Consider the following 14,154-nt stretch of genomic DNA (forward strand, 5'->3'; position numbering starts at 1 on the left):
TGGAGAGACACACACCAGGCCCACTCTCTCTCTTGACCTTACTTCTACATGGTCTGGATAACACTGCTGTGCCTGGAGGTCATATGGTCAGTTTTTGAGGAATAGAGAGACTTTGATATCTAAGATAGAAATTTGATGAGATTGTTCTAACACACTAACATTTTATGTAAGTTCTCCGCTTTTGATTCATATAGACTTTATAAAACATACAGAAAGACCAGAAACATTAAATGCACAATTTCATTTATTAATAATTTCCCTTATTCATTAGTACATGTCTGTATTAGTACAGATTAATACAGATACAGTTAAAACAGAAAAAGATGTGTAGGAAGTATTTGCAAGATGATGCTATTTTGCTGATCAACTATTTTTCAGGAATCATCTTATATTCTGAGGCTGTGTTTTTCGTTCACAGTGAATCCAAATCTCTTGCCTTCATCTTTTGGGTGTCAGGATTTGTCACCTTTCCCATAAATAAAATTGAGTCTAGGAAAAGAAAAAAAAAACCTAGGAACTACTGGAGAAAAAAGTTGATAATAATTAGTCTTTCTGAATAGTTTAACAAATCATTTAATATTTTATTTATCTATAAGATAAATAGACCAGGTCGAACAGCGAAACCCTCTCCTTTGTCTAAAATATGTAATTATATAAGTATTAATCATTTTCTGGTAATTTATGAAGTAAATTAACACCGACAACAGCTTGTCATGGAAAATGCATTAGTCCTGTTTTTCATACAGGAAGGCAAAAAGAAAGTGGCGGAGAGGTATTCTTCTAAATATAGAGACTCAGGCAAACATAATATAATGAAATGGTGACGAGCATGGTGGAGTTTTTAATTTAAGGTATTTGCAGTCATCTTTTTATACATGCAACATAAGTCTTTAAGGTTAAGAGTGCAGCTTCTCAGATGTCTTCCTTCAGCTCAGAATCAAAACTTACTGCAAAAGACAATATTTTCTATTGTCTAGTGCTTTCAAATCCTCACTGGGGTGATATTGTACACAGCACACACGTAAACACCTGAGTCCAGCTGTTCTGTGTTTGCAGGTGAAAGGGAACTAAGAACTAGAGGACAAAGTAGAAATACAAGATGTATCAAAAACCCATTCACCTTTCTTTTAAACTAGGGTAAGATAAGTGGCTTGAATGGATCAGTGCCAAGCGTTGCCTTGACTTTTACGTTCCTTACAGACATATGTAATAGAACTACCCTATGATCCAGCAGTAGCACTACTAGGAATTTATCCAAACAGGTGTGCTGATGCACAGGGGCACATGTACCCCAATGTTTATAGCAGTACTTTCAACAATAGCCAAATTATGGAAAGAGCCCAAATGCCCATCAACTGATGAATGGATAAAGAAGATGTGGTTTATATATACAATGGAATACTACTTGGCAATGAGAAAGAATGAAATCCTGCCATTTGCAAGAACGTGGATGGAACTGGAGGGTATTATGCTAAGTGAAATAAGTTAGAGAAAGACAAAGATCATGTTTTCACTCATATGTGGAACTTGAGAAATTTGAAAGAAGACCATGGGGGAAGGGAAGGGGAAAAATAGTTTCAAACAGAGAGGGAGGCAAATCATAAGAGACTCTTGGATACTGAGAACAAACTGAGGGTTGATGGGGGGAGGAGGGGGGCGAATGGGTGATGGGCATTGAGGAGGGCACTTGTTGGGATGAGCACTGGGTGTTATATGTAAGTGATGAATCACGAGACTCTACCACCAAAACCGAGAGCACACTCTATATATACTGTATGTTAGCTGACTTGAAAATAAATTACATATATATATAGAGAGAGAGAGAAGAAAACAAATAAATGTGAATTTCAAAAGTGATAAAATAAATTTTACATAAGTTTAAAGCTAATGAAAATTATACTGAAATGTATTTGAAAGAATAGAGAGTTTTCATTAACCCTAGTGTTCAGTCCAAAGACAGTCACTCTTAGAAGAGCCAGTAACATGGAAATAGACATAATCTCCAGCAGATTTTTTCTTTTTATGATTATAATCAATAATACTTTGCCTCAAAAATCTCAAAATAACTCCAATAAAAAGAAAACAAATACTCCTTTTTTTCAAATAGATGGAGACACATAAATAACTTTCCCAGGATTTTGTGACAATAGGAGTCAGCAATGATGGTTGTATCTTTATAACTCTACAGCATTAAAATGATTATTGGAATTGTTTAGATATTTTTAAAGTCACTTTTATGGAAACTAACCTCATAATTGAAGACAATTGTTTAAAATTTTAAATGCTCAGAAGCAGAAGACATTACATAAAAGCCATTTGTCCTAGCCTTTTCGATCTGTTTCTTTGACCACGGAGAACCACAGTTTGAATGGAGTCCATATGCAGTCACCTATCTACTCTCCACTAAACTGGATGGATTAGCAAACTCTTCCCGGACATAACAGGAATGGATCTAGAGGTAGGCTGAAACAGAAATTATTGTTTCCGTTTTTCTCTACAGTCCCCCTTCTCAAAGAGGTGTCCCCCATATTTAATCAATATATTCATACATCTCCATCAGATAGAAACAACTTTTACCACCTAATACAATACTAAGTACAATAGCATAACCAAAGCCAGAAGAAGGATTTCTTAATAGATATCCTTCAGTCTGCTTCTTCAAACACAAAACCCAAAAGAATTGTAAACACACTATATATGTATATGTATATATGTATGTATATATATGTATATATATGTATATATGTATGTATATATATGTATATATATGTATATATATGTATATATGTATATACATATACATATATATATACATATACATATATTTTTTTTTATTGTGTGTGGAGTACTGTCAGTTTCAGAATCATCATTCACTCTCTAAGAAATGGCACATTCGTGTAGCATCTTTCACAATTTTCTTCTGAAAGTCTCTAACACTGGCCTATACCCTCAGCCTAAGAGAAGAAAAAGTGTTCTTTGTTTCCCTGCAAGTTTGGCTTAATAGGAGCTTCGGGTGAATATACTGAAATATAAGACGAACATGATAGAAAAATACAAATAATGTTTGTATTTTGCACAAGAGGACTGTTTGAATGAAATAAAATATTAAATCTAAATAAAAATTGATTTGCAGTAAATCTAAAATCATCCATCCCTCATACTTCAGAAATCATCAAATGAATATATTTTATATAAAGTGTTAAGCCACTTAGTAGTTTACTATGCTATGCTAAGGCACCATTTTCATCAACCTCAATGATTTCCTCAGTTCATTTGTGAGAGGAAAATAAATAAATCACTGAATGTATATTGTCTTAACATAATAGCCCAATCTACATTTTATATGGCAACAATTTACAGCCTCCGATGAATGAGTCGCTATTCATTTCAAACAATACTTTAAGGGAGTAACCCTAGTTTAGAAAGTCTCATTACAATAAAGATCACGAAACAGTAGAAATTGTCATTAAGGTCTGATGGTTAAGCATTATCACAAATAAATAAATAAATGGATTATTTGGGGTTTTGAATTTTCATTGCTGCTTAACAGATAGCAATTACATGGCCTTTGTTCTTCAACTTAGAAAACTGAGAGTCAAACATCATTATTCTAAATTATTTCCTTATGCACTGATGTCCAATGCCGCTCCATTTCTTTCTGTTCTCCATACTTAACAATTACATACTAATTGTAAGAAATTAGAGTTATCCAAAGGTTAAAGATGTATAGATCAAATGACATTCTCAGAATATCTTTTAACACTGACCCATCCACTGGAATTGAAGTTGTGTTAATGCAATCTCAGCAAATCTAAAACTGCCTCACTGTTTCCAAGATATAACTTTCGAAAGGATCACTCAGCATTGGTTTCATGGAGCCTAAAAAAAGACACTAGTATATCCTTTAGGGGGTCGATAGTATGAGCACCATCATGAACTAATCTAACAGATTCAGATCTGAAATTAACTATGTCTCTTTTCCATATAACAATTTTAAAAAGCAACTTTTCCATTTTCCTTCCTTCTTTCATGTATTCAGTCACTCACTCATTTATATTTATTGATTTATTCATAATGAGCACTATGTGTCAGGCATAGTGTTACAGGCTTCATATATTCTTTTATTTAACTCTAGGAGATGAGCACTAATATTCTGTTTAAATTGGAGGTGAAGAAAATATGGCTTAGGAGGTTTAATTGACTTGTCTTACAACTATTAGTTAACAGAGCTGGGACTTGAGCCCACTCTGACACCCACGTTCACACTGTCAGTCTCTAGGGATACTGACATTGTGTGCAGAGCCCTTGGCCAAATACTCCACCTGTTGCCATTGTGTCAAATGCAATCCAATCCACTACTACCTCTACCTTTTGTAACTATAACTGCATCATCTTTCACCAACAGCCCACATTGGAGATTTGTATGTATTTGCATATATTTGCATATATGTGACCTCTCCCTCCCACTCAGAGCCCATAGCTAGTCACTTCTTTGGGAATCTACCTCTGAAACCTTCGCAACTGTGCAACTCCCAATTTCTACTCCTATTATAACATCACAGAGAGTTACCTTCTGGGACAAACAGGTGCTATTTCCCCTCTGCTGTGTTTCAACTATATGACCTTAGACAAATTATATAACCTCTCTCTGAGCTTCTGTGTTGTTATTTGTCAAATATCTAAGCTACTGGAATGGTGTTAGCTTTAGAGATGGGGATTTAAAATGGCTACCATATTTAATAGCTGTGTTGGCAGCTATTACTATCACTGTTAGGCCCCTGTCACCTTTAAAATACCTGGTATAAAAGAGGCACTCCACAAATAGCCACTGAAGGAATAAATGTAAAAATTGCAATAAACTTAATAAATTGAAGGAATAAATGATTTCAGATATATAGATTACAAATAACAGCTAGGGGCGCCTGGGTGGCTCAGTCAGTTAAGCACTCTACTCGACTCTTAATTTTGGCCCAAGTCATGCATGATCTCACAGTTCATGAGATCCAGCCCCATATCAGGCTCTGTGCTGATTGTCTCTCTCCCTCTTTCTCTGCCTTTCCCTGTCTCGGGCACATTCTCTCTCTCTCTCAAAATAAATAAATAAACTTAAAATAAAAACTAAATAGCAGCTAGAACTGGGTCTGTTTAACATAAGCAGTTGCCCCAGAGAATTCTCAAAAAGATACCTGTTGGGCTATTCTTCACAATAAACAGAAATGGACGATTTGCTGTAAATTGGTTTTGAGCCAGACTCATGATCACAGGGATGTTCATGCCTATGAAACAGAGACAACAGTTATTTAGATGTTCACATTAAAAGATGAGTAAAGAAAATATATCCATAATACTTTTTTGTAAACAGGAAAAGTCATTTTGTTTCAGGAGTTAACGTGTAGAAAAATAACCATTTTCAAAATACAGGGAAATTTAGAATAAATTTAAAAATCAAAGAGCAGAAGAACAAATATTGGATTATTCATGGAATTATTCTCACTTCACATTTATGTTCAGTGAAGAAGAAAGCCAGATTCTTGATTCAATTTAGTGAAAGCAGCTGAAAATTTTCTTCTTTTAAACAGTAATTTTCCACTCACTTTTTATTTACATTATATGATTTATTCTTATAATGTTTTAACTCTTAATTCCTATCCAGATATGTCTGCACTTTATTTTTGTTGTTCAGGCTTGTGGTAATTACATCTGCATTCAAATTTATTCTTTTTTTAACTTTTCCAAAATCATTCTGTGGGCTCAGAGTTTTTAGGCTTTGTACTGTGAATGAGTATGGGATTTTTATTATATGATTAGAAACAGAGATTTGCTGCCTTTAATTATTATTTACTATAATAATGTATATCAGGCAGCTCCATTATAGCATTTGCCAACATTTAGAGTGGGTAAATTTATTTTTTTTTTAATTTTTTTTTTCAACGTTTATTTATTTTTGGGACAGAGAGAGACAGAGCATGAACGGGGGAGGGGCAGAGAGAGAGGGAGACACAGAATCGGGAACAGGCTCCAGGCTCTGAGCCATCAGCCCAGAGCCCGACGCGGGGCTTGAACTCACGGACCGCGAGATCGTGACCTGGCTGAAGTCGGACGCTTAACCCGACTGCGCCACCCAGGCGCCCCTAGAGTGGGTAAATTTAAATGGTTGGATTTTTTTTCCTGTGTCTACACTCAATTCAGATGTGTTCTTTACCAATACCACAATGATTTCACACAATTTTCTGAGTCATGAAAAAGTCATTAAAAAAATACCACATGGGTGATCAGAATTGGAAAATAATGGTAGAGAAGGAAAAAAATGTATCCTCTACACTGTGACTGGGGTATGCAAATTAAACTGACAAAAGACATTAACAGAAAAAATGGTTCATTTCATATCCCCAGAGAAGCTTCACGGAAAAGAAGTAAATATTCCCAAAAATGTTAGGTTTGAGAGCTAATCTACCTGTTTAACAAACTGTGGAGAAGTGACTAGACAAAAAAAAAAAAAAAAAAAAAGGAGGGGAGCATGCTTCTGGGACAATAACTTGTGGGAAGGTAAATACATAGGGGCAATCAATGGTATGAGAGGGTTATTCAGTAAGGTTTGTTATGCAGACTGATTTCAGTGCCAGTTGTCACGTCCTGTGGTAAAGGTTGTTCTCCTTCTCCCGATATGGGAGAGAAGAGAGACACCTTCACAAGGAAACGCACGTCCTGCTTGTAGGCAGATCTGGGGAGAGTAGAGAGCTCTTTTTTATGTGCTGTTTCTCAATTTTCTTCAGCTCAAAACAACTCTTCTGACAAAGTGGCTGATTCTGATGCCCTTCAGAATTAATTGCAAAATACAAAATGCAAGGCACTCTCCTACCTGAAATATCAGGGCTATGATGCCCAAATTACCAGCAAATACAGGTAATTAAGTATTCAGGCAAATTATATCTGAATTGATGATAGAATACAAAAAAAGCATAGTCAGTGTCACTCTCGTTCTCATTTGGACGAGTGCTGGAGCTTTTTTTGTTCTTGAGCATCCACTGAGCAGATGCCTGAAAGTCAAGATGCTCACATTTAAACCTATTCTGATGCGTAATACATCAGGGGGCCTGCTGATCCCCGAGTGATCCTTATGGCCTCTTAGAGAACTCTAAACATTAGAAGCCGTGGGTGATAGTAGAAAGAGCGCCGAACTTGAAGTCAGGGAACCTGATTAGAGTTCATACTCTGCTGTCAATTAATAGTATGACCGTTGGCAAACCAGTTCACGTTGTGGGCCTGTTTCTTCACCAATACAGTGAGAGGATCAGGCGATGATCTATAAAGACTCTCACGTCAAAACAGCTGGAAAATTTGTCCACATAGGCCAACAACTTCATCCAATGCAACTTATTTATTTCTCCTATATTGAAAAAACCCATCTCTTCCAATCTACGTTCCTTGAGCACAGTAATGCAAAGTCCTTCAGGAGACGACAGAATGGCAGTGGGAGTCTGGTGTGACCCACCCAGATATCAAAATCCATTGGCACTACCTAGCATTACAAATTAACCAAGAAATTAACGACATGGATGTAAATTTACAGAAATTTATCAATAAGACGGTGTAAAGGGTGCATGTCTTCGACATATTGACTACAATCAGAGTAGTCTAAGGAATTAAAACAGGAATTATGAGACATTCATGAAAGTGGCTTTTGCATTTCTAATGAAATTTCCTCCAATGATTTTTGAGTATTACTTGTGTGCAGCCTAGATATTATTCAAAATACCATTAATTCAAGGAAATCCATCAAAAGGAGTGGTTCTCAAATTGTTATGTGTACACACATCACCTAGGGACCTTGGAAAACAAAGATTTTGATTCAGTAGGTCTGGGGTTGGGCCTCCGGGTCTGCATCTCTGACAAGTTCCAAGTGATGCTGATGTTGCTGGTCTATGCACTACACTTGGAGTAACAGGTGGCTGGAAGCCACTGTTAAGCAATGGTTCTCAACCTTGGATGCACATTTAAACCACTTAGGGAAACATAAGAAAATGTCAGAGTCTGGACTGCATCTCCAGAGATGCTACTTTAATTATTTTGGGAGATAGCCTGGGCATAGGATTTTAAAAAGCTTTCCAGGTGATTCTAACGTGCAGCTAAGTTTGAGAGCCACTGGAATAGAGATAATGACAAACACCATATTAGAAAAGTAGGGACTTGCCTGGTGTAATAGAAGGATGCAATTAATTCAGTCCCTTAAAAGTAAGCATTCCTGGACAATAAGAATTTCTTGGTTGAGCCAGCCTACAGTTTCCTCCACAGGTCCTATCTCCTAATTGGCAGGTAAAATGCCATTTACAAATAAGCAAATATCAGTAGATGGGCCTCATCTCCTAACCAAATCCCTTCCCTTCCCTTTTTTATTAAGCTGCGGCTGCAGAGATGCAAAAATAGCCAATTTCTCTTTTCTTTCTATAATATACTAGACAGCAGGAGGGAAACAGGAGATCTGGGTATGCAGAAACGCCAGTACTCTAATGTCGCGAATTCTCCCCCGAGTCTTTTCTCGCGACAAAACCATTTGTCCTACCGGTTGATGCCGCAGCTTCGCTCCCATCTTCATTTATCTCAAAAAAAACGTGTTGCATGACTTGGGAAACAAATACCTCAGCTGAATCTGTTGGAAAATAGAAAAGTGTATTTAAGGATTAAAATGTCAGAGCCATTACTTATTGGGTCCCATGTTAATTACGTTTTCAAATGAACAAAGAATAGGAAAAAAAAAAAAACTTACTCCAAGTTACTTAATTTGCTAGAGATGACGGTGGCTTAGGTTTGGCTCTTGCAAAAATGATACGGAGACCCATAGAGAGAGATCAAATTTAGCCCAGATACAAAAGAAAAGACAGAAGAGGATAAGTCTCAAATCAGGTATCCCACTAAGTGAAATATTTGTATGGACAGAAGGTTTTGCCCCCTTAGCTATGGTCTACAGACAAGATGAGAAAGGCTTTTCAGATTTAAATTAATCCCACCCTATGTATTCAACCTCAAAGCCAACTTGCCTTTCAAATTCTGTATTCAGTTTTGATCTGACTTTAAAACAAAATTTACTTTCTTTCAAGACTGGTGAGGCTATGAAAGTCTAAAGAGCTTTTGTGTCATCTGTTACAAAATCACTTCAGAGCTATGCTTTAAAACCTGTCAAATTTCTCAGTGTAAGATAGTGTCTTACAACATTCTGTTCCGGTATGGATACAAGCTGAGAGAACATGCCCCTCATCTCCCCTTGGTGGAACTGATGTGTGTGTGAAGCGTTTCTGATCTTGTGACCTGCGGGGATAGTCTCCTTGACAATGGGGAAGTGAAGCCACGAGTTCAGAAGCCATCAGCCACTCCTGCTGTGTCAGGACCACTTAGATCCAACAGTGTCCCCCAGAGAGACAACGGAAACATGGTCATGGGTTCAGTTGTGGCCAGAAGGTAAAGGAAGGACCATGGGCCTGGAATCTTGAAGAGAAAGGAGAAAAGAGAGCTTTATCTCTCTTGGGAGAGAAAGTTGATGTGGTCACGCAGATTCCACCCAAACCACCAGATTTAGACGGATTCAGGAAGAAATACCTTACTAACGGTAACCAGCTCTGACAGCTTATGAAAAGGCAGAGCCCCACAGGTAAGATATAGAAGTCATCAAAGGGATATTTGCATAAAAAATGGCTTCCTAAAAATAACCTCCAAATCGCTTGCGATGTTTCATCTGGGGCCCTGATTACCTCTGCCACCCTCCTCTCCTCAGCCAGTAGCTCCAGCTCAAGGTCAGGTATCAAGGCGTTAGCCCTAACTCTCCTGCCTAATAGCCCTTCTCCAGAGTTTTCCTGGACTGGCTCCCTTGATCTTCAGGTCCCCCCAAAGTGTTACTTCCCAATCCAGTATTCCCTTCCCACCCTAAGTCTGCTTTTATCTGACCTAATCACCTTTTATTCCATGATGGTATTTTAGTTAATTCACAGCATCCATCACCTCACTATTTAATTAACTAATTACTTGTTAATTATTCATCAGTAGATGTAGACTTCACTAGAAGAGGAACTCTGTCCATTTCATGCATCCCTAGAAAACTGCCTGGCACGTCATTGGTAGACAATAAATACTTATCAAACAAATAAATCAAAGGATATGAACATGTCCAGTGACAGAGACACATAAGATGGAAAAGAGGGGGCATGCATATCTTGAAATGCAAGAGAATGGTCTATTAAAAGGTCAGGCAAATAGGCGTGTTCTTTCGTAAGGACTACCTAAAATAAGGTAAGATTCACATATGGCGCCCAGAGTAGAGGACCTAGGGCGCCATACCAAGGCAAGAGTGAAGAACAAAAAGCATGTTGGGATGGAGTGGAGAATTTCACCCACTTTAGCACTGGTACCAGATCAAGTGACTCTATGGCTATTAGACTGGGCCTCTGGACTCATGTATCCTGTCTTACCCCAAAGTAGGCCTGATCTTGGGAAAAGAACGGGACCTGACAGATAATAGACAAATAAGGAATCTGGACAAATAAGGAATCTGGACTCTATAAACTCACTGATTTCTCAGGTTTGTAATATTTTTTTTTCCTTTTCTATGATAATTCCAACTATGTCTTTGTCAAATTAAGAGGATGAGAACCCTTTTACAGCTTTGCTAGAAAACATCCAAATAAATATTAATGTGCCATTACCCCACTTTTTTTTTGTATTTAACATTTATTGAGCATCTACTCTGTGTCAGATGTTGAACGAGGAGATTTACATCCATTCTTTCTTTTTTTTTTCCTCCACCGGGATTTATTATCTCATTTAAAAAATTAGAAAGTTGAGGCTCAGAAAGGTTAAATATTTTACTAAAGGTAACACAAGAAGTAATAACAGTGTGAAGTCAAACATTCATCTCAAGGTTTCCAAAGTAACTGTCTGAAAACATTTCATCCAAAGCTTGTGAATTACAGGAGTATAGGATAGTAGCTCTTGTGTAAATATCCCAAGGCACTGGTCTTGGACTGATTCACAGTAGCTTTTAGTGAATGTTTATTGTACAAATAATATGTAGGGATAGCAGGGAATGTAGTGTTCTCTTAATGTCCAGACGTAGGGCCAGTGGCTATTTTATTTCAGGCAGTCAGACAGAACCCAAGCAGTTAAAGCAACTCAAATAGGCAACTCAGGAGAGAAAGAGAAGAAAGTGTTGGATATTTGTTTTTCTCTATTTAAGGTTTTCCTCTTGCACAAATTCTTTTATATAGCATTTGGAGGTATTTTTGTGATAAATTTGCCTATGAAAGGAAATTTTATAGAAGTCACAAATTGCTGGGGATTTGCAGGGTGAGTGGCTGTTTTAAATGTCTGAGGTACAGCAAGTGAGCTTCTGAAGGCCAGAAAGAAGTTTAACAGGAAGAGGTGCTTGACAAATGGCTTGGTTTATTTTAGGTTGGCAAGGTGGCTGTGTTCCAGGGCACACTTAGATAGCATCGTGTTGCAGTATTTAACGTTCACTGCCTCATTCCTGATGCTGATGAAATTGTCAGAGAAGTCAGATCTATCTGTCAGTGTGAGAACAAGTAGCTAAATCATGTGTGAAGGTAATAATGAACATCTGTCACCAGAGTACCCCACCCACCTCCTCCACCAGGAAAGCTCACTCATTCTGTTCATTTACCCACATAATTGATGAGTGAATAGATTAATGAATACTTCTCCAAAGCCCAGAAATTTACATAGGAATACACAATATTTCCATGTGATGATACAAAACTCCATCAGACAGACAAGCTTGTAAGGTTAGGCCCCTTTTTATAAAACAGAAGACTGAATTTAAAAGCAGGTAAGAAAATGGGGACACATCAGCCCTCTTTGTCCACTTTTTTTTTCTTTTTAGCTGGTAATTTTTGAACTAGCAGGTACTGCCAGGACAAGAAAAAATAAGAGTGTCTTGGGCTTTGTTGTGTGAGTGAGCATCTTAGCCATGTGCAGTTTCCCAGGTGTGAGTTAGCACAAAAGCTCCATCCCCGGGGATGTGTGGTTAGTCTTAAGCTGAACCTGCAAGCTTCAGATTCATCACAATTTCTAGGTTACGTTCATCACCCAGCAGCTTGTGGATGCCTATTTCATGGGCTCCAATATTACCAAATTAACATTTGCAAATTGGTTTATAAGAGTTTTATTAGCTCTGCTTAGATGAGAGACTCAACGTTGTAATTTCCATTATTCTGATAAGGAAATCCAAACAGGGCTGAAATAAAAGCCCCTGTAATACTTTACCTACATAGTTTTATTACAAGCATGGTTAGAAGGCTTAGCTAACATTCCAAAATGCTTTCTGACTTTCATTAAGGAAAATGACTTAAATGCAAAATAAAGTGCTTGTTTACAGACGGCTCAACATGACTATGACATTTAGTTATCATGCATGTGTTTTCTGAGGCCGAATGCTCTTTCAGATCAGTCAGTTAACAGAATTACTAGGAAAACATATTAACATAATAACATAAGACATACTTATCATACTACCTGTTATTCCAGAAAGGTCACAGCCACCACTAAATATCTCAGTTATATTCAAAGAATACAAAGCTTCTTTGAAGTCTAATTTTTGTTCGACTTTAAATCTGTTAAAAAAAAATGAAGAGGAAAAGTCTTGAAAAACCGTGCACCTTTATGCTACCAAAATGTTTTCTATAAAATGGATGACTTGGAAGAGAATATAATGTGAAATCTTTTGTTTTCATTATCCCAATTGCATTTTCTCATATATAATACCATTTTCCCCGAGCTCCCCGAGTTCTGAGGTTGCTAATAACTTGCTTCCCAGATAAATGGTTGGTGAGAAGGGGGAAGAAAATATTATATTTTTTGAAGTTGTAATTATCTAATGAAACAGGGTGAGAGTTCTAAGTTTTCAATTACTTGGCTCCTTCCCTAGAAATGTAAAGTTTCCCTCCAGCAACTACATATACTGTTTTTCGCACCATCAAAGATGGCTCCTGGCATACATCCAAAATACTGTGGAAAGGGAGCAGGAACCAACAGCCCTTGGAGAAGACTGTTGGCTACTGAAGTACAGAGAGGCATTAATAATCTATTGTTCTTCCCATCTATTGTCACAGCTGATGTGACTTCCTTCACTTTATGGACACACCTAATGTCTTCCCAACAGGTCCTGTGAAAGGGGTAAAACAGAGAAAGGAAATTAAAGATAAAAATTATAGGAGGAAAGAAATTGCTGGCCACTTCTTCCAATGCAGGGCCCTAAGTTAGGACCCTAGCTTCCACTCAAGTCTTCCAACCTCACTTTGCCTGATGTGAAGACCTTAACCAGAGACTCTCAAAGAGTCTCTCAGGCTGATCTGTGATTCCAAGCTAACAGAACACTGAGCCTCACTTTACCATCTCACTAAAAAGGAAGCAAAAAGAAAAGCTAGTACTTACCGACTTTATAGATGCCAGAAGCATCGATGTGCCTTTTAAGACCAGGTTGGAAACTTCATGAAAGAAAAAAACAGGAAGTTCTGTATATGTCTTACATCAGTGAGATTCCAGAGCAAGTCCTGCCTGAGGAGTTCAGTCTGTGAACTGATGGGCATTTGCCCCTGTGCTGTCCAGTTTGGATACAGACAAGGCTGGTCAAGGATGGAATCCTTGCTTAACTAATAGGTAGGCCCATACCAGGAGCTAGAAATTAGCTTGAGCAGTCAGTCCGATTACATCATTGTTTCAGTTGCCAAATATTCAGCAGTCTTTTTAATTATAATTCTTGAAAACAACGAACATGATATGTCAGAAATTTACCGGGCCTGAATTACATCTTGGTAAAATATTATATACTTTTTGGAAAATATTAACTTATTCAGAGCCCTGAGTATGGGGTACAACATGGGCATTAAATTCTACCGATAGTGATTTAAAATCAGCTTCTTTCTTTTCGGTTCCAGCTAAGAAAGATAATAGGCAACATGATGGGTTTGAAGTCTTCATTTTTTTTCCTGTTTTTATTACCACGTTCTTTTTGACAACTAAATGGAGGATAGGCATCTAAAAGGTGGAAACTAAATGTTCTGCTTCGCCTAAAAAAAGGCTATTTTTAGTAGAATAGTTTTAGGATAATGACAAGAATACTGCAAGACTTATTACAACTTTTAATAATGCCTA

General features: G+C 37.4%; 1 protein-coding gene across 3 annotated transcripts in view; it reads right to left on the minus strand.

The window, feature by feature from the left end:
• Positions 1–248: 248 nt before the first annotated feature.
• The window catches only part of SERPINI2 (serpin family I member 2), a 38,346-nt gene continuing 24,440 nt past the window's right edge, over positions 249–14,154 (minus strand). For all 3 annotated transcript variants that reach the window (XM_047876469.1, XM_047876470.1, XM_047876468.1), the window contains exons 6-9: positions 12,517–12,614; positions 8,561–8,647; positions 5,187–5,276; positions 249–489 (exon numbers count right to left, since the gene is read on the minus strand). In XM_047876469.1, coding sequence (XP_047732425.1) covers positions 413–489; positions 5,187–5,276; positions 8,561–8,647; positions 12,517–12,614 — 352 coding nt within the window. In that variant the 3' untranslated portion in view covers positions 249–412. The remainder of the gene's footprint in view (positions 490–5,186; positions 5,277–8,560; positions 8,648–12,516; positions 12,615–14,154) is intronic.

The sequence above is a fragment of the Prionailurus viverrinus genome, chromosome C2 (genome assembly GCF_022837055.1).
Source record: "Prionailurus viverrinus isolate Anna chromosome C2, UM_Priviv_1.0, whole genome shotgun sequence".
In the NCBI taxonomy this organism is placed as follows: domain Eukaryota; kingdom Metazoa; phylum Chordata; class Mammalia; order Carnivora; family Felidae; genus Prionailurus; species Prionailurus viverrinus.